Source organism: Caretta caretta, chromosome 22 (genome assembly GCF_965140235.1).
Source record: "Caretta caretta isolate rCarCar2 chromosome 22, rCarCar1.hap1, whole genome shotgun sequence".
Taxonomy (NCBI): domain Eukaryota; kingdom Metazoa; phylum Chordata; order Testudines; family Cheloniidae; genus Caretta; species Caretta caretta.
Window position 1 is genome coordinate 7,197,350 of NC_134227.1, and position 20,868 is coordinate 7,218,217.

At 47.9% G+C, this 20,868-nt stretch overlaps 1 protein-coding gene across 1 annotated transcript in view; it reads left to right on the top strand.

Annotated features, from left to right (window-relative positions):
• DDX25 (DEAD-box helicase 25) overlaps nucleotides 1-20,868 on the top strand; it is a 56,468-nt gene that overhangs the window by 7,107 nt on the left and 28,493 nt on the right. Inside the window, exons 2-6 of the mRNA XM_048827610.2 lie at nucleotides 3,415-3,481; nucleotides 11,484-11,531; nucleotides 15,714-15,849; nucleotides 17,462-17,554; nucleotides 19,589-19,691. Of these exons, the coding sequence (XP_048683567.1) occupies nucleotides 3,415-3,481; nucleotides 11,484-11,531; nucleotides 15,714-15,849; nucleotides 17,462-17,554; nucleotides 19,589-19,691 (447 nt within the window). The remainder of the gene's footprint in view (nucleotides 1-3,414; nucleotides 3,482-11,483; nucleotides 11,532-15,713; nucleotides 15,850-17,461; nucleotides 17,555-19,588; nucleotides 19,692-20,868) is intronic.

Consider the following 20,868-nt stretch of genomic DNA (forward strand, 5'->3'; position numbering starts at 1 on the left):
CCGTCTGACCCCTCAATCCCCCTCACCCCGTCCGCTTTCAACCCCATTGCCCCTTCCCCGTTACCCTCTGTCCCCCCGTCCCCCCACCGTCTGACCCCTCACTGCCCCTCCGCCCGTCCCCCTTCAACCCCATTGCCCCTCCCCCGTTACCCCCCGTCCCCCCACCGTCTGACCCCTCAATCCCCCTCACCCCATCCCCCTTCAACCCCATTGCCCCTTCCCCATTACCCCCCGTCCCCCCACCGTCTGACCCCTCACTGCCCCTCAGCCCGTCCGCCTTCAACCCCGTTACCCCCCGTCCCCCCACCGTCTGACCCCTCACTGCCCCTCAGCCCGGCCCCCTTCAACCCCATTGCCCCTCCCCCGTTACCCCCCGTCCCCCCACCGTCTGACCCCTCACTGCCCCTCAGCCCGTCCGCCTTCAACCCCATTGCCCCTTCCCCATTACCCTCTGTCCCCCCGTCCCCCCACCGTCTGACCCCTCACTGCCCCTCAGCCCGTCCGCCTTCAACCCCATTGCCCCTTCCCCATTACCCTCTGTCCCCCCGTCCCCCACCGTCTGACCCCTCACTGCCCCTCAGCCCGTCCGCCTTCAACCCCATTGCCCCTCCCCCGTTACCCCCCGTCCCCCCACCGTCTGACCCCTCACTGCCCCTCACCCCGTCCCCCTTCAACCCCATTGCCCCTTCCCCGTTACCCTCTGTCCCCCCGTCCCCCCACCGTCTGACCCCCTCAATCCCCCTCAGCCCGTCCCCCTTCAACCCCATTGCCCCTTCCCTGTTACCCTCTTTCCCCCCCATTCCCCCACTGTCTGACCCCCTCAATCCCCCTCACCCCGTCCGCCTTCAACCCCATTGCCCCTTCCCCGTTACCCTCTGTCCCCCCGTCCCCCCACCCTCTGACCCCCTCAATCCCCCTCATCCCGTCCCCCTTCAACCCCATTGCCCCTTCCCTGTTACCCTCTGTCCCCCCCCGTCCATCCACTGTCTGTCCCCCTCAATCCCCCTCACCCCATCCCCCTTCAACCCCATTGCCTCTTCCCCGTTACCCTCTGTCCCTCCAATCCCGCCCACCCCGTCCCTCCACCGTCTGACCCCCTCAATCCCCCTCATCCCGTCCCCCTGGTTCCTCCACCGTCTGTCTCCCTCGCTCCATCCCCCTGTTACTCCACTGTCTGTCCCCCTCAATGCCCCATTGCCCCTTCCCCGTTACCCTCTGTCCCCCGTCCCCCCACCGTCTGACCCCTCAATCCCCCTCAGCCCGTCCGACTTCAACCCCATTGCCCCTTCCCCGTTACCTTCTGTCCCCCATTCCCCCACCGTCTGACCCCTCAATCCCCCTCAGCCCGTCCCCCTTCAACCCCATTGCCCCTTCCCCGTTGCCCTCTGTCCCCCCGTCCCCCCACCGTCTGACCCCTCAATCCCCCTCATCCCGTCTGCCTTCATCCCCATTGCCTCTTCCCCGTTACCCTCTGTCCCCCCAATCCCGCCCACCCCGTCCCTCCACCGTCTGACCCCCTCAATCCCCCTCACCCCGTCCCCCTGGTTCCTCCACCATCTGTCTCCCTCGCTCCATCCCCCTGTTACTCCACTGTCTGTCCCCCTCAATGCCCGTTACCCCATCCGCCTTAAACCCCATTGCCCCTTCCCCGTTACCCTCTGTCCCCCCGTCCCCCCCAATCCGCCCCACCCTGTCCTCCCATCCTTCCACTGTCTGTCCCCCGCAATCCTCCCTACCCCATCCCCCCGTCCCCTCACTGTCTGTCCCCCTCAATCTCTCTCACCCCTTCTCCTCCGTTCCTCCACTGTCTGTCCCCCGCAGTCCCCCTCACCCCGTCCTCCCACTGTCTGTCCCCCTCAATGCCCGTTACCCCGTCCGCCTTCAACCCCATTGCCCCTTCCCCGTTACCTTCTGTCCCCCCCAATCCCTCTGCCCCATCCCCCCACAATCTGTCCCTCCCAATCCCCCTCACCCCTTTCCTCCACCGTCTGACTCCCTCAATCCCCCTCACCCCGTCCCCCTGGTTCCTCCACCGTCTGTCTCCCTCGCTCCATCCCCCTGTTACTCCACTGTCTGTCCCCCTCAATGCCCGTTACCCCATCCGCCTTAAACCCCATTGCCCCTTCCCCGTTACCCTCTGTCCCCCCGTCCCCCCCCAATCCGCCCCACCCTGTCCTCCCGTCCTTCCACTGTCTGTCCCCCGCAATCCTCCCTACCCCATCCCCCCGTCCCCCCACCGTCTGTCCCCCTCAATCTCCCTCACCCCTTCTCCTCCGTTCCTCCACTCTCTGTCCCCCGCAGTCCCCCTCACCCCGTCCTCCCACTGTCTGTCCCCCTCAATGCCCGTTACCCCGTCCGCCTTCAACCCCATTGCCCCTTCCCCGTTACCTTCTGTCCCCCCAATCCCTCTGCCCCATCCCCCCACAATCTGTCCCTCCCAATCCCCCTCACCCCTTTCCTCCACCGTCTGACTCCCTCAATCCCCCTCACCCCGTCCCGCCGTCCCTCCATCGTCTGTCCCCCTCAATGCCCGTTACCCCGTCCGCCTTCAACCCCATTGCCCCTTCCCCGTTACCCTCTGTCCCCCCCGCCCTCCCAATCCCCCTCACCCTGTCGCCCTGTCCCTCCACTGCCTGTCCCACCCAATCCCCCTCACCCCGTCCGCCTTCAACCCCATTGTCCCTTCCCCGTTACCCTCTGTCCCCCTCACTCCGTCCCCTCACCGTCTGTCCCCCTCAATCCCCCTCACCCCGTCTGCCTTCAACCCCATTGCCCCTTCCCTGTTAAACTCTGTCCCCCTCAATCCCCCTCACCCCGTCCCTCCACCGTCTGACCCCCTCAATGCCCCTCACCCGTCCCCGTGTTCTGCACCGTCTGTCCCCGTCATCCCGTCCCTCTGTTGTTATTCTACTATCTGTTCCCCTCAATCCCCCTCATCCCGTCCCCCTGTTATTCCACCGTCTTACCCCCCGCAATCCTCCTCACCCCGTCCCCCTGTTACTCCACTGACTGTCCCCCTTCAATCCCCTTTACCCTGTACCCCTTCAATCCCATTGCCCCTTCCCCCCGTTAAACTCTGTCCCCCTCAATCCCCCTCACCCCATCCCCCTGTTACTCCACTGTCTGTCCCCCTCAATCCCCGTTGCCCCCTGCTATTGCCTGTGCACCTACTACCCCCGTCCTCTCTCCCATAATTACCCCCTCTTCAGCCCTGTTCCCCCTCCTGTTACTCTGTTCCCAGTTACCCCATCTCCTCTCCCCCATACCATTACCCTCATCCCCCTCCTGATACACCCTTTTCCCCATTCCCCTTTTACTCCGTTACCCCCCCACCTCCTCAGTCCCCTGGCTTGTTACCCCCAATCTCCCCTCTGCTTATCCCCACGCCCTGCTCATGTCCCTTCTCCCTTCCAGTTTTCTGGACTCTGCACCCCCCGGAAGAGCCTCAGGAGCATCAGGAATGCCAACTTCCCCACCCTAGGTAAGGGCCCGGCTGAGGATCACACCCTTAAGTGAGCACTGGCCCCACGAGTGGGGTGCTGCCCCTTTGCACTCAAAGCAGGTCCCCACCTGTTCCACAGCGGGTAGTAAAAAGAAAGGGTGTTTCTTAGCTGTCCCCTTTGCATTCCCCGTCAGGACAGTGACAACTTGTGTGGACAAACCCCATGAAAGTTCATGCAGAGTAAAGCCGGGTGTGAATTTAAAGAATAGCTGTTTCTGAATACCTTCCAAGTACATGCTCTTATTCAGAATAATAGTGCCTTTTTCTGAATTAATTTAATTAAGTTCCAAATGAATTAAGCTCATTTGGAGTAAAGCACACTTATTCCTGAATACTACTGTCCACATATGGCGTTAATAAGGAATAACTCCCTGTGTAGGCTGCCGCAACAGTGCCCACATGTATGTTGAGATAATCAGGAATAGCTGATACTGTCCTTTGGATTTGGCACTCAGTACAACTTCCACTTCTTTTAGCTTCCTCTTGGCAGTGTAAATAACATTTCCTCTGTCATTGGTGGCCCAGGCTCCAAATATTCAGCTGATTTCCAAATTGTCTATGTTATTTATGAGGTATGGACAGAAGCTCAGTCTTCTATGTGGTAACAGCATCTCTTGTAGATCCATTAGGAGCATCTCTGTTCTCCTTGTGCTTTGGACTGTGCATTCTTCAGACATGCCACCTGGTGACCTTTTGGTTTTGTTGTTCAGTTTCTTATTTCCTGTGAGGCATGATAATTTGCACCACACAGTGGTAATAGAATCATAGAATATAAGGGTTGGAAGGGACCCCAGAAGGTCATCTAGTCCAACCCCCTGCTCGAAGCAGGACCAAATCCCAGTTAAATCATCCCAGCCAGGGCTTTGTCAAGCCTGACCTTAAAAACCTCTAAGGAAGGAGATTCTACCACCTCCCTAGGTAACGCATTCCAGTGTTTCACCACCCTCTTAGTGAAAAAGTTTTTCCTAATATCCAATCTAAACCTCCCCCACTGCAACTTGAGACCATTACTCCTCGTTCTGTCATCTGCTACCATTGAGAACAGTCTAGAGCCATCCTCTTTGGAACCCCCTTTCAGGTAGTGGAAAGCAGCTATCAAATCCCCCCTCATTCTTCTCTTCTGCAGGCTAAACAATCCCAGCTCCCTCAGCCTCTCCTCATAAGTCATGTGTTCCAGACCCCTAATCATTTTTGTTGCCCTTCGCTGGACTCTCTCCAATTTATCCACATCCTTCTTGAAGTGTGGGGCCCAAAACTGGACACAGTACTCCAGATGAGGCCTCACCAATGTCGAATAGAGGGGAACGATCACGTCCCTCGATCTGCTCGCTATGCCCCTACTTATACATCCCAAAATGCCATTGGCCTTCTTGGCAACAAGGGCACACTGCTGACTCATATCCAGCTTCTCGTCCACTGTCACCCCTAGGTCCTTTTCCGCAGAACTGCTGCCTAGCCATTCGGTCCCTAGTCTGTAACTGTGCATTGGGTTCTTCCGTCCTAAGTGCAGGACCCTGCACTTATCCTTATTGAACCTCATCAGATTTCTTTTGGCCCAATCCTCCAATTTGTCTAGGTCCTTCTGTATCCTATCCCTCCCCTCCAGCGTATCTACCACTCCTCCCAGTTTAGTATCATCCGCAAATTTGCTGAGAGTGCAATCCACACCATCCTCCAGATCATTTATGAAGATATTGAACAAAACCGGCCCCAGGACCGACCCTTGGGGCACTCCACTTGATACCGGCTGCCAACTAGACATGGAACCATTGATAACTACCCGTTGAGCCCGACAATCTAGCCAGCTTTCTACCCACCTTATAGTGCATTCTTCCATCCCATACTTCTTTAACTTGCTGACAAGAATACTGTGGGAGACCGTGTCAAAAGCTTTGCTAAAGTCAAGAAACAATACATCCACTGCTTTCCCTTCATCCACAGAACCAGTAATCTCATCATAAAAGGCGATTAGATTAGTCAGGCATGACCTTCCCTTGGTGAATCCATGCTGGCTGTTTCTGATCACTTTCCTCTCATGCAAGTGCTTCAGGATTGATTCTTTGAGGACCTGCTCCATGATTTTTCCAGGGACTGAGGTGAGGCTGACTGGCCTGTAGTTCCCAGGATCCTCCTCCTTCCCTTTTTTAAAGATTGGCACTACATTAGCCTTTTTCCAGTCATCCGGGACTTCCCCCGTTTGCCATGAGTTTTCAAAGATAATGGCCAATGGCTCTGCAATCACAGCCGCCAATTCCTTCAGCACTCTCGGATGCAACTCGTCCGGCCCCATGGACTTGTGCACGTCCAGCTTTTCTAAATAGTCCCTAACCACCTCTATCTCCACAGAGGGCTGGCCATCTCTTCCCCATTTTGCGATGCCCAGCGTAGCAGTCTGGGAGCTGACCTTGTTAGTGAAAACAGAGGCAAAAAAAGCATTGAGTTCATTAGCTTTTTCCACATCCTCTGTCACTAGGTTGCCTCCCTCATTCAGTAAGGGGCCCACACTTTCCTTGGCTTTCTTCTTGTTGCCAACATACCTGAAGAAACCCTTCTTGTTACTCTTGACATCTCTGGCTAGCTGCAGCTCCAGGTGCGATTTGGCCCTCCTGATATCATTCCTACATGCCTGAGCAATATTTTTATACTCTTCCCTGGTCATATGTCCAATCTTCCACTTCTTGTAAGCCTCTTTTTTATGTTTAAGATCCGCTAGGATTTCACCATTAAGCCAAGCTGGTTGCCTGCCATATTTACTATTCTTTCGACTCATTGGGATGGTTTGTCCCTGTAACCTCAACAGGGATTCCTTGAAATACAGCCAGCTCTCCTGGACTCCTTTCCCCTTCAAGTTAGTCCCCCAGGGGGTCCTGGCCATCCGTTCCCTGAGGGAGTCGAAGTCTGCTTTCCTGAAGTCCAGGGTTCGTATCCTGCTGCTTACCTTTCTTCCCTGCGTCAGGATCCTGAACTCAACCAACTCATGGTCACTGCCTCCCAGATTCCCATCCACTTTTGCTTCCCCCACTAATTCTACCCGGTTTGTGAGCAGCAGGTCAAGAAAAGCGCCCCCCCTAGTTGGCTCCTCTAGCACTTGCGCCAGGAAATTGTCCCCTACGCTTTCCAAAAACTTCCTGGATTGTCTATGCACCGCTGTATTGCTCTCCCAGCAGATATCAGGAAAATTAAAGTCACCCATGAGAATCAGGGCATGCGATCTAGTAGCTTCCGTGAGCTGCCGGAAGAAAGCCTCATCTACCTCATCCCCCTGGTCCGGCGGTCTATAGCAGACTCCCACCACTACATCACTCTTGTTGCACACACTTCTAAACTTAATCCAGAGACACTCAGGTTTTTCTGCAGTTTCGTACCGGAGCTCTGAGCAGTCATACTGCTCCTTTACATACAGTGCTACTCCCCCACCTTTTCTGCCCTGCCTGTCCTTCCTGAACAGTTTATAACCATTCATGACAGTACTCCAGTCATGTGAGTTATCCCACCAAGTCTCTGTTATTCCGATCACGTCATAGTTCCTTGACATTACCAGGACCTCCAGTTCCCCCTGCTTGTTTCCAAGGCTTTGTGCATTTGTATATAAGCACTTGAGATAACCTGTTGATCGCCCCTCATTCCCAGTATGAGGCAGGAGCCCTCCCCTCACAGACATTCCTGCCTGTGCTTCCTCCCGGTATCCCGCTTTCCCACTTACCTCAGGGCTTTGGTCTCCTTCCCCCGGTGAACCTAGTTTAAAGCCCTCCTCACTAGGTTAGCCAGCCTGCTGGCAAAGATGCTCTTCCCTCTCTTCATAAGATGGAGCCCATCTCTGCCCAGCACTCCTCCTTCATGGAACACCATCCCATGGTCAAAGAATCCAAAGCCTTCTCTCCGACACCACCTGCGTAGCCATTCGTTGACTTCCACGATTCGACGGTCCCTACCTAGGCCTTTTCCTTCCACGGGGAGGATGGACGAGAACACCACTTGCGCCTCCAGCTCCTTTATCCTTCTTCCTAGAGCCACATAGTCCGCAGTGATCCGCTCAAGGTCATTCTTGGCAGTATCATTGGTGCCCACGTGGAGAAGCAGGAAGGGGTAGCGATCCGAGGGCTTGATGAGTCTCGGCAGTCTCTCTGTCACATCGCGAATCTTAGCCCCCGGCAAGCAGCAGACTTCTCGGTTTTCCCGGTCAGGGCGGCAGATAGATGACTCAGTCCCGCGGAGGAGAGAGTCCCCGACCACCACCACCCGCCTTCTCCTCTTGGGAGTGGTGGTCGTGGAACCCCCAACCTCAGGACATCGCATCTCATGCCTTCCAACCAGCGGAGTCTCCTTCTGCTTTCTCGCCCCAGACATATCATCTGGTCCACTCTCCGCAACGGTACCTGTGGAGAGAACATGAAAGCGGTTAGTTACCTGTGTCTGTGTTACTGGAACCCGGACATTCCGCTTACCTCTTCTGGAGGTCACATGTTGCCAAGCTTCTTCACTGGCCTCTTGGCTCCTCTGTGCAACCTGCTCTATATCTTTAGAGCTTTGTGCCCCTAGAAGCCTATCCTGAGTTTTGTCCAGAAAATCCTCAGTTTCTCGTATGCAACGCAGGGTCGTTATCTGTTGCTCCAGACCTTCAATCTTCTCTTCCAATATGGAGACCAGCTTGCACTTTGTACAGACAAAGTCGCTTCTGTCCTGTGGAAGAAAGACAAACATAGCACATCCAGTGCAGGTCACAACAGCTGAACCCCCCCCTTCCATATCACCTTCCTACTATGAGCTTCCTCGGAGCAGTTTGCAAGACGTAAGCCTCACTGGGCTCACTCCAGGCGAACTCCCAGGCAAACTCCTGCTGCGAGCTGCTCTGCTGTCCCCCGCTGCTCAGCTGGTTCACCGCCGCTCAGCTGGTTCGCGAAGCTCTGGCTATTTTTAAACAGCCAGTAATGTCGGCTTCTTCTCAGTAGGATCTGCTTCATCTCGTGTATCAGGCCTAAAAGCCCTGCCCTTTGGATTCTGATCATATACAAGCCACTCTGAAGTTTCCCTAGCTTTCTGTTTGATTTCCCCATATTTATTTTTGTATCCTGTGTCATGTAATTGTAGGTGTTTTCAGTATCTGCATAACTGTGCAATCCTTTAATGAATCTCACAAAACTCTTGGACTATTGAGTAATCTCACTAAGATCTTGGGCTATGGCAATGACTCTTGTGGCAGTGAGTTCCAACACATTATGTACTGCATAAAAATTATCTCCTTTATCAAATTTTAAATTTATTCTATTTCAATTTCATGGGATGTCCTTTTGTTTTTGTATTGTAAGAAAGGGTAAATAGAAGTGCTTTTACCTATTCTATGCCAATCATTCTTGCCCCTCTTCTTTGTCTCTTTTCTAAATGAGGTAGTCATGATCATTTCAATCTCTCATATGGAAATCTTTCCATTCTTCTTAGATTTTAAAGTAAAAAAACTTTAAATTTGACATGACTCTTTAGTTGCAGGGTATAAATCTGTAAGATCCCCAAAGTTTTGATTTTTAAAAGTACAATATACTTTGTCTTGTATTAAATGTGCTGGCTTCTGACTAGCTGTATCTTTTAAAATCTTGGCTTGTGAATAATTGTTGGCTATCCAACAATCAGCTTGGACCTTGAGAGGTCATCTAGTCCAGTCCCCTGCACTTGTGGCAGGACTAAGTATGATCTGGACCATCCCTGACAGGTGTTTGTCTAACCTGCTCTTAAAAATCTCCAATGATGGAGATTTCACAACTTCCCTAGGCAATTTATTCCAGTGCTTAACCACCCTGACAGGAAGTTTTTCCTAATGTCCAGCCTAAACCTCCCTTGCTGCAATTTAAGAGCATTGCTGCTTGTCCTATCCTTCGAGGTTAAGAAAAACAATTTTTCTCCCTCCTCGTAACAACCTTTTACGTACTTGAAAACTGTTGTTATATCCCCTCTTAGTCTTCTCTTTTCAAGACTAAACAAACCCAATTTTTTCAATCTTCCCTCTTATGTCATGTTTTCCAGTCCTTTAATCATTTTTGTTGCTTTTCTCTGGACTCTCTCCAACATGTCCACATCTTTCCTGAAATGTGGTGCCCAGAACTAGACACAATACTCCAGCTGAGGCCTAATCAGCGCAGAGTAGAGCAGAAGAATTACTTCTCATGTCTTCCTTACAACACGTCTGCTAATATATCCCAGAATGATGTTAGCTGTTTTTGCAACAATGTTGCACTGTTGACTCATATTTAACTTTTGGTCCACTATGATCCCCAGATCCCTTTCCGCAGTACTCCTTCCTAGGCAGTCATTTCCTATTTTGTATGTGTGCAACTGATTGTTCCTTCCTAAATGGAGTACTTTGCATTTGTCCTTATTGAATTTCATCCTATTTACTTTAGACTATTTCTCCAGTTTGTGCAAATCATTTTGAATTTTAATCTTATCTTCCAAAGCACTTGCAACCCCTTCCAGCTTGGTATCGTCCGCAAACTTTGTAAGTGTACTCTCTATGCTATTATTTAAATCATTGATGAATATATTGAACAGAAGTGGACTGAGAACTGATCCCTGTGGGACCCCACTCATGTCTTTGCAGCATGATTGTGAACCACTGATAACTGCTCTCTGGGACAGGGCTTTGGAGCGGAGCCTGGAGCTGGAGCACGGAGCAGCTCTGGAGCAGTGGAGCTGCAGGTTTCCACCTAGAGTGGAGCGGAGCCGGAGCACAGCTCCAAAGCCCTGCTATGGGAACAGTTTTCCAACCAGTTTTACACCCACCTTATAGTAGCTCCATCTAGGTTGTATTTCCCTAGTTTGTTTATGAGAAGGTCATGCGAGACAGTGTCAAAAGCTTTACTAAAGTCAAGATATACCACATCTACCACTTCCCTCCTATCCAAAATGCTTGTTACCCTGTTGTCATAAATATAAAGGGAAGGGTAAACCCCTTTAAAATCCCTCCTGGCCAGAGGAAAAATCCTCTCACCTGTAAAGGGTTAAGAAGCTAAAGGTAACCTTGCTGGCACCTGACCAAAATGACCAACGAGGAGACAAGATACTTTCAAAAGCTGGGAGGAGGGAGAGAAACAAAGGGTCTGTGTCTGTATGCTGCTTTTGCCAGGGACAGAACAGGAATGGAGTCTTAGAACTTTTAGTAAGTAATCTAGCTAGGTATGTGTTAGATTATGATTTCTTTAAATGGCTGAGAAAAGAACTGTGCTGAATAGAATGACTATCCCTGTCTGTGTATCTTTTTTGTAACTTAAGGTTTTGCCTAGAGGGATTCTCTATGTTTTGAATCTAATTACCCTGTAAGGTATCTACCATCCTGATTTTACAGAGGTGATTCCTTTACTTCTATTAAAAGTCTTCTTGTAAGAAAACTGAATGCTTTTTTATTGTTCTAAGATCCAAGGGTTTGGGTCTGTGGTCACCTATGCAAATTGGTGAGGATTTTTACCAAACCTTCCCCAGGAAGTGGGGTGCAAGGGTTGGGAGGATTTTGGGGGGAAGGACGTGTCCAAACTACGTTTCCCAGTAAACCCAGTTAAAGTTTGGTGGTGACAGTGGAAATTCCAAGGGCAAAGGGTAAAATTAATTTGTACCTTGGGGAAGTTTTAACCTAAGCTGGTAAAAGTAAGCTTAGGAGGTTTTCATGCAGGTCACCACATCTATACCCTAGAGTTCAGAGTGGGGAAGGAACCTTGACACCTGTCAAAGAAAGCTATCTGGTTGGTTTGGCATGATTTGTTCTTGACAAATCCGTGCTGACTGTTACTTATCACCTTATTATCTTCTAGATGTTTGCAAATTATGATTGCTTAATTATTTGCTCCATTATCTTTCTGGGTACAGAAGTTAAGCTGACTGGTCTGTAACTCCCTGGGATGTCCTTATTTCCCTTTTTATATTGTCTGTTTAAAATAAAAGTATTCTGTTCTATGCTTGCACATTCAATGTACGTTTTTTGTGATTTTCTTTCCTTAAGGGGAAAAATATGCAAGTTATGGAGAAGAGGAGAAGGAAGATGATAAAGGTGGGATCACAAAACTTTTTCAAGCTCTGCTTGATTAAAGGAGCGTTGCCAAGTCTATTCAGCTTATAATTAGGATCTACTGCCTATGTTTTGGTCTTGTGGGTGTGTGTACAATGACTCCACCTGTCTGCTCCCTTTGAGTGATCAGGCAGTGTCAATAAAACATACAAGAGCTCTGCTTTCTCAGTCCTTCAGAGAACAGGGTTCTTGCCTTTTTGATTTGCTGTTTGCTCACATTAGTGGCACATCTGGAAAGAGTGGAGAGGATAGTGGGATGTCTTCACAAAGAAACCCACGTTAGTCACAAGTAGGGCTGTCAAATGATTAAAAAAATCACAATCACTAGATTTAAAAAATAGTTGCAATTGCAATTTTAATCACACTGTAAAATAATAATAAGATGCCGATTTAAATTCAGCATGGAAGCATGTCCTCTGGAATGGTGGTCGAAGCATGCAGGGGCATGTGAATGTTAGCATATCTGGCACATAAATACATTGCAATGCTGGCTACAACAGTGCCATACAAGCCTCTGTTTCACTTTCAGGTGACATTGTAAATAAGAAATGGGCACTATTCTCTCCCATAAATGTAAACAAACTTGTTTGTCTTAGTGATTGGCTGAACAAGAAGTAGGACTGAGTGGGCTTGTAGGCTCTAAAGTTTTACATCATTTTGTTTTTAAGTGCAGTCATGTAAAAAAAAAATTCTACATTTGTAAGTTGTACTTTCATGATAGAGACTGCACTACAGTACTTGTATGAGGTGAATAGAAAAGTACTATTTCTTTTGTTTATCCTTTTTACAGTGCAAATATTTGTAATAAAAAAATAAAGTGAGCACTGTGCACTTTGTAGTATGTATTGTAATTGAAATCGATATATTTGAAAATTTAGAAAAATATCCAAATATTTATTATAAATTTAAATTAGTATTCTGTTATTGTTAAACAGTGCAATTAAAACTGTGATTAGTCGCAACTTTATCTAGTTAGTTTGGTTTGCATTAATTGCTTGCGTTAACAGCAATTAATTGACACCCCAGTCACAAGGTATTTATTATATACTTATCACTCCATAAATGTACACAGTACTGTAAAAGGCGTAGAAAAAGCATAGTCCTTGCTCCAAAGAGCTTACAATCTAACAGACAAGACATGGAATGCAAATGAGACAAAACAACTTAAATTGTACTTTTGTTACAGTCCTTATTTATGGAATAGGCTAAGTTTCTATAACCAAAGTTAAAGGTTTATTCTGGTTAATTACCATTGGTTAAAGATAGATTCTGCTTCCTTTTGCTCTCCCATTATCAAAAGGTATTCTCAAATTCAATGAGATTCTTATTAACTTCCTGTCTTAAACTTTTTATATTGTGCTGTACACTTTCTAGCAGCTGCTGTTTCACCTCAGAAGTGACTACTGTTTAGTGCTGGGTGAAGTGAAGTGATTCCTGGGTGAAGCGATGTTTAGTTTGTACAATCAAGGATTTTGGGTTTCATTTAGATGAAAGGTGCTATATAAAAGTGAAATTGACATTGAGATCAGTAGGGAAAGTGAAAATGACATTCTTAAAGCAAGATGAAATTGGTCTTGTTACTCTTTAGTGTCCATGTTACTGTGCATCAGAAAGAGGGCTTTTTGAGAAATAAATTCCTTGATTATATTTTTTGTAACTCTAATCCCCTAATACTGTAATTGCCACTTTAGGTCTGTATTGTGCATTGTGATCTGCGTGTTCTGAGCCCCACTGAAGTCACTAGGGCTCTGTATGTGGCAATTTGCCTTCACAACTTTCTAGGTTACAAATGTATATAGCCTACTTGTTGATGAGGTATATTATAATTAGAAAATGTGTTTATTTCATCATAACTGTTTGTTACAGGTGGAGCTTGCAGCGCTACCAACTGCCTTTTTGTTCTGTATTTGTATGGCACCTAGCACAATGGGGTCCTTGTCCATGACGAGGGCTCCTTAGTACTATGACAATACAAATAATAAACGTGATAATTAAGGTTGCTTGACACTTCCCATTGTAAGACACTGTGTTCAGATGGTTATAGCTTTGCCAAACTTTAACCATTTGGGCTGAAACTTTCCATGTTGGGTATCTGCTTCAGGCTGAGTTATTTTTGGAAAGTTTTAGCTAAACTGATGTAGCCATTTCTTAGAACAAGGCTATGGAAAAATACATAATTTTGCTATATTCTGTTTTGCTGAGAAGCTTTAGTGCCCTATACTTTAAAGCAGGGACTTGAAATCTGGCAGGGGAATGGCCTTTGTGTCAGGGATGTGTGAGAAATGGAAAGACTTGGTTCTATTCCGGATTCTAAAGGTCGCACACCCTTCTGCCTCTTTCCTCAAGCTTTTGATCCCTTTTGCCTGTTTCTCTACTACATGTCTTCGACCTAGCTCTGTTTTTCCTCACCCCGGCTCCTCATCCCAGACTCCCCCCCATGCCCACTCAGTCCTATTCTCCCTTTTGTGGCTTCCCATTTTAGCCTCAGTTTCTTCCTGCTCCCACTCCTAGTCACCAGTCTCCTTGCCCAACCAGTCCCATTCTCTCCCCTGGCTCCTCACCCAATCTGTCTCCCCTTTCCTACAGCCTCCAGTCATGTCCCATAGAATCATAAAATATCAGGGTTGGAAGGGACCTCAGGAGGTCATCTAGTCCAACCCCCTGCTCAAAGCAGGACCAATCCCCAACTAAATCATCCTAGCCAGGGCCCTAGTCCCTTTCTCCCCCAGTGACTCCCAATCTAAGGCCATGGCTCCTCTACAAACTTGTGCTAGCCTAGCTACATCATCAGGGTGTGAGGAGGTGCTGGAAAAAGCCCCTAGTGTAGAGAAAGTTATACTGGCAGAAGCACAGTTTCGCTCTTATGGCGGCATCCACACTAGGAGCACTTGGCTGGTGTGGTATCTGGCCACAATCTCCCTCCCTCGGCTCCTCATGCGACGTCAGTATTCCTCCATCCATTCCCCAGCTGCTTGCCCCGAGTTTTTGTCCAGTGAGTCCCACTTCTCCTCTCCACCCCCCCACCCCCCCCCCCGCATCAGATCTGTCACAAGGGGACTAAATTCACATTGCACAGGCAACCTTAATTCTGGCATTTTCTAACTTTTGGTTGTGGTTCATTACCGCTCAAGTGATCTGAACAGCATGAAACTAGAATGACTTAAAGGGCTTGTCTACACATAGAACTATTCAGGACAGCTCTTCCTGAATAACTCCATGTGTGAATGTTTTTATTCTGCAATATTATTTTAATGTGTTTTTTGAATTACTCTAAAGCTAGGAGCCCTGGGCATGGACCAGGACCCCATTGTACTGATGCTGTACAAACACAGAACAAAAAGACTGTCTATGCCCCAAGGAGCTTATAAAAATCTAAGAGTCAACTGGAGAGTACAAGGAAACAGTGAGACAATGTTGGTGAACATGATAGGCAGTGGTCTCTCCACACATAGTCAGTCAGTAATGGCTCCACTTGTAGACAAACCCTAACATTATTCAAGTCCTTAATGTTGAGAATGGGGGGGGGGATAAAACCATTTAATTAATTACATTGAAAGTGCTTTACATTTTTTTCATTTCAAAATGAAATCAAAGAGCATTGCAATAAAAAAGAAGAAAGGGCAAGATCCGGTGAATCTACAAAGGAATGTCAGGGACGGTGCAAGGTGTCTGGGGTGGAAGTGACAGGGAAGAGCACATTGGTCTCTTTTTGAGGAGGGTTTTGAGGTTGCATTAAGAACCTCGGGGGGTGTAGGAGTTAATTGAGTTAGATAGAGTTTGCAAGGTGAGCTAGATTGGGTCAGGGAGTCTCTCTGTTAACCTGAGGAAGCGCAAGAGGTTTACAAATTAAGATGGAGTAGACTTAAATATTTGGCAGGGCTACAGAGGGTGGCACAGTTGTTTTTTCCCCTCAAAGTGGGCATGTCTAGGGTTGCAATAATTCCATTGTTTGAGACAAAGCTATGTGAGCCCCATCATACTTTTCCACCTTATGTGTGTTGACTTCATTTTTTTTCGTTTTGGGGGCTTGTATTTACTTTTTTGTTTTAAAAACACTCCATTTCTAGCAGTTACGAGAAGTGAGCTGTGACCTTTATACAACCTGCTAGGTGTGGTGAACTGTTCCCTTTTCTCTTTTTTTATTTTTTTTCCATGCTCACATAGTGGATTTAGCAGAAAATTCCCTTTTAAACAAGCTTATCCGGAAGTCTCTGGTAGAATCCAGTCATCATGTTGAAGTCCTGCAGCGAGATCCCAGCTCCCCTCTCTTCTCAGTAAAAACCTTTGAAGAACTGCGGCTGTGAGTATAGAACTACAGACTGAAAAAAGGGCAGTCTCAGATAAATGGGCCAGTAGTAACTACCTGGGGGGTTTAGTCATGTTCTATCACACAGTCTCCTTTGAATTTGGGAGTGACAGTACAATACAGTAAAAACCAAATACAGCTGAAATGGGGAAGATATGCAGACATATATTGAAGGGTCCATCCTTTCCACTGTACTGTGATCTTGTGAGACTAACGCGTCCTGGTACCATATCCAAAAAACACATAGAAACGCGATTGTAATCCACCCATATTTTAACACTGAATTTTAGATGCCATAGCTATAGACACCTTAAAGAGATTTTGTTTGTTTTTCTTTTCCATACTGGCAAGAAAAAAAATCTACACCTATACTGGAAACTGTTTTTAATGTTGGAAAATATATAGGCTAAAATAGTTCCTAAACATTGTGTAGAAAGACTGACATGTTGTCTTAAACCAACTGTGATCTGACCATATTACAACATGGATTTTCACTGATGTTTCCTAACCACTTTTAAACATGGTTATTTTTGTGGTGTACCCAGGCCCTGATTAGGGTTAGAGCTGGATGCAAGATTTCCAAGGGAAACCTGAAGGTGTATAGGAAATGATGGTATGTCAACAGATGAATCTTCCTTCTGTCTGCTGGTCTAGAGCCACAGCAAGGAACAGTTAGAACACGTCTTCATAAGCTTTAAAACCAAAACATGCTGATAATATGCTGCAAAAGATCTTATGGTGATACCTTCTCCCAAGAGTATGTGTGGTACCTATGACAGAGCTTTGGGTTTGGTCAGTATTTTATATTTCCTAAAAGAAGATCGATTGGGCAATAATTCCTTTCATGATAAGGGACATAAAATAAATTGTAAAAGGTCACACCTAATTGCTTTCCTCAGCAGAATTGAGGATTGGTTGAATACAGCAAGTGGGGCAGTACCTGAGCTAAGATGGTTAACATGTGAGAGACAGATATTAAACATTGGTAAAGCATCTTTTTGTATCCTGAGTGGCCCATCTCTTAAAGAATGCAGAGAGTCCCCCAAACCCTACTGAGTGTGTGAGTAATTGGATAAAACTGGTTTGGAAGGTAGGGTGGCAACCCTGGATTGTGGTTGGGGTACCCTATCTATCTCTCTGGACTTGATAGCAGGGGCTGACTCTGATAAGAGACTGTCAGACAGAACAGTTCTTGCTTTTTAGACATCTTTTTTTTCTCTGACTCAACTGAGAATGTCATATCTAGTTCAGCTAGATAGGTTAAGCTAACCATTGCTTTTGTTTTAACTCCATTTTCTCTTGGCTTTTAATAAATCTTGTTTTTGTTACAAATACTCTGGTATCAGTAATTTCACATGCCTGAATGTCCTAATCAAGTTCCCGGACTGGAGAAAAAGGACATGAGAAAAATCCTGTAACACATTTTATTTAGTAGGATTTGGAAATCTAATCCTAGGTATGTTATGACCATATCTCAGATGGGGGGTACATGGTAGACTGCATTATTTGGAAAGGCATATGCAGTCTAAAAAGTTTTGAAAAGCACTGTCCTAGGGCATCTCATCACTTGCTTGTAAATAGTTTGATTTTTTTCCTGGTTTGACAGGAAGAAAGAGTTATTACAGGGGATTTATGCAATGGGTTTCAACAGACCATCCAAGATACAGGAGACAGCGCTTCCTATGATGCTAGCTGACCCGTGAGTACTTTCAAAGCAAGGTGTAAAACATGCTATTTGCATTTGTTCATTATTTTCATATCTCTGCCATTCTGGTCATAGGCGTAGTTTGATTTGGGGGAGCAGGGCCTGGCAGAGCAGGGCCAGTTCTACAAGGAGGGGCCCAAAGAGAGAGTGCCACCTCCACCCCCGACTCACCTCAGCAGTCCACCTAGCCTGTCTGGGTTTGGGGGAGGGGTAGGGTGCAATCAAAAATTATAAGTCAAAGTGCGGGGGCAGCTCAAAAAGTTTGCAAACAGCTCAGGGAACAGGCAGAGGATAGCCCAGAAGGGCCCCCCCACCCCATGGTCGATGTTCCCAGAGGGCTCTTCCAGCCCCGCAGCTGGGTCCCCCTGCCCAGGCAGCTCTTACCAACTGTATGAGCAGTCAAAGGGGGCCGGGAGCTGAGGAGCACCAGCAGGAGGAGGAGGAAGGGGGAGCTTCCATGGCACCAGCCAGAGCAGCAGCCACCCTGCACTGCCTGGCTCTAACCCCACTCCAGGTTGGAGGTGGGAAGCATCGGAGAGGTGTGTGTGGAGCTGCCCTGCTCTACTTATGGCATTGCAGTTAGGGGAGCAGCAAGCCCCTCATGTCTTCTCCAGACTCTTCCCATGCTCCTGGTTCTCCTTCTCCCTGGCTGATCGTACCTGCAATGCTTAATGTCCTTCCATGACTCCTTATGTCTTGGTGTGACACTAGATTCCGTTCAGTTTTTCCCATGGCGTAGTTTGGGGGGGGGGCATTGCCCTCCCGCAAATTGCAAGCCTTGGGTGCCACATGTGGGGGGCAGATTTTTGCCTTCCATTTGGCCCTGCTCCCTCCCCAGGCAAGCTCTGCTGTGTGCAACAGGCCCAAACCCCCCTAGGGGAGCGCGGAGGAATGTTGGGCGGGGATGGGGGAGCAGTGACACCAGGTGCTCTATGCATCCAGGTCAGCTTCCCCATGTGGGCTGCCTGCACAACCTGGCCCCACAGCAGCAATATCCCCTCGGACACAGCCCCTCCTTGTAGCCTGTGCTACAGTCCTCCTGGTACACAGCCCCTACTTACCCGCTGCCTGTACCTGGAGTTACACCTAGGGAGTCTGGGTGCAGGGGGGGTTCCAGATGAAGAGGGTGTGGGTTCAGGTTCAGGGGAGTCAGTGGGGAGGTTCTGGGTGCAGGGGTGAGTCTTGGCAGGGCAATCTGGGTATGAGGTGGATCTGAATGCTTGGGGGTTGGGCTGATGGGAGAGCAGCTCCCGATACAATGACCTCTCCTCCCCCCCTCCGCCACAGCTGAGGAACAAGGGGGCAAGAAGCAGGGGGGAGGTGCGGTGCTTCCTGCAGCCAGAGCGATTTCTGGGGGTGGGTCTGACCCAGCCCTGGCTACTCCTTGTAGGGGAAGGGGAAGAGGAAGTCCTGTCCTCCCCAGCCCAGTCAGGACTAGTAGCTGAGCGTGGCACAGGGTAGGAGCCACTGGCCGAGCCATCCTCAGCCCCTCTCTCCAGTGATTTACCTCTCGGCTGGCTGCTCAGGGCGCCGGAAACAACGCACTCGCACTGTAGGGAACTTCCCTATCAGAAAGTTACTTTTCTGCGGGAAAGCAAAGATATTGGTGGGGGACATGAATTCAGCAAACACGCAGTGGCACAGAATTCCACCAGGAGTAGCCATCAACCTTCCACTGGCTTCCTGTCTCTTATAATATCCAGTTTGAGATACTCGTCCTTTCTTTCAGATCCTGCATAATCTCCTATTCACCTGCATCTCTGTTCTGACTTCCTCCTGTACTTATTCCTCTGTTTCCCACATGTTGTTTTGTGCTTTGTGTTGTGCTGCGTGTACCTCAGACACTTTTCCTGTCATCTTCTTTCTGTTCTTATAATCTACCTCTTGAGGCAATCCCATTTTAAATATAACCTCCCATGTGCACACATCCTCTCTGTTTGGAGAACACCATGCACACTTACAACACTACAGATGTTTTTGCAATTATAAAACCTACACACAACTGAGTAAATTCTTATTGTTTTGCAGACCCCAAAATCTTATAGCACAGAGCCAGTCAGGGACAGGAAAAACTGCAGCTTTTGTCTTGGCCATGCTGAGCAGAGTTAATGGTGCTGAGAAATTCCCCCAGGTAATACTGGTAGAAGGTTAAGGTTATCTGGGAGGAATAGCAATATATTGTCTTTCTTAAAGGGAAACTGCTTAAAGTCACAGTTTGAATGTGTTGCTACTGTTACTTGCACCATCTATGGTCACTGTACTGGGAAAGTTAAATGACTTTTCTTTTCCATTTTCTTCGTGTGACCGCACTTTGTGTATATTATTTTTCACTGCTTCATCCATGTAGTCAGTTTCCCCTGTTTGTTTGGGCCTCTCATGCAATTACAGGGGACAAACTTTTTCTTAAAAACAGGAAGATATGATTGTGATGGGTTAGTCATAGAGATCCCCTTGGGACTGTCACCTCACGTGCTGAAATTACCTCTGAGCTCGTTTTCCCTGTCCGCTTGGGACTCCAGAACCCTGTCTTGTTGAGCTAGACATGCTAGCCTGCTGCAACACAGACCCAGGATCTGGTCCATGCCCCCAAAGCTGCAGATTTAACTGAAAATTGCTCAGCAAGTTGCCTGCCTCCAGCTCCCAATGGGATCCAAACCCCAAATAAATCCATTTTACTCTGTATAAAGCTTATACAGGGTAAATTCATAAATTGGCTGCCCTCTATAACACTGATAGAGATACACAGCTGTTTGCTCCCCCAGGTATTAATCACTTATTCTGGGTTTATTAATAAACAAAAGTGATTTTATTAAGTATAAAAAGTAGGATTTAAGTGGCTTAAAGTAATAACAGACAGAACAAAGTAAGTCACCAAGCAAAATAAAGCAAAAACATGCAAGTCTAAGCCTAATATATTAAGAATCTGATTACAGGTAATATCTCGCCCTCAGAGATGTCCCAATAAGCTTCTTTCACAGACTACAGAGTAACAGCTGTGTTAGTCTGTATTCGCAAAAAGAAAAGGAGTACTTGTGGCACCTTAGAGACTAACCAATTTATTTGAGCATAAGCTTTCGTGAGCTACAGCGAAAGCTCATGCTCAAATAAATTGGTTAGTCTCTAAGGTGCCACAAGTACTCCTTTTCTTTTCACAGACTAGACTCCTTTCTTGTCTGAGCCCAATCCTTCCCCTGGTACAGTCCTTGTTAGTTCTAGCAGACACCTGAGGTGGTAAGCAGGGGCTTTCTCATGACTAGCAGCCTCCTTTCTCCTGCTCCACCCCCTTGTATAGCTTTGGCACAAGGTGG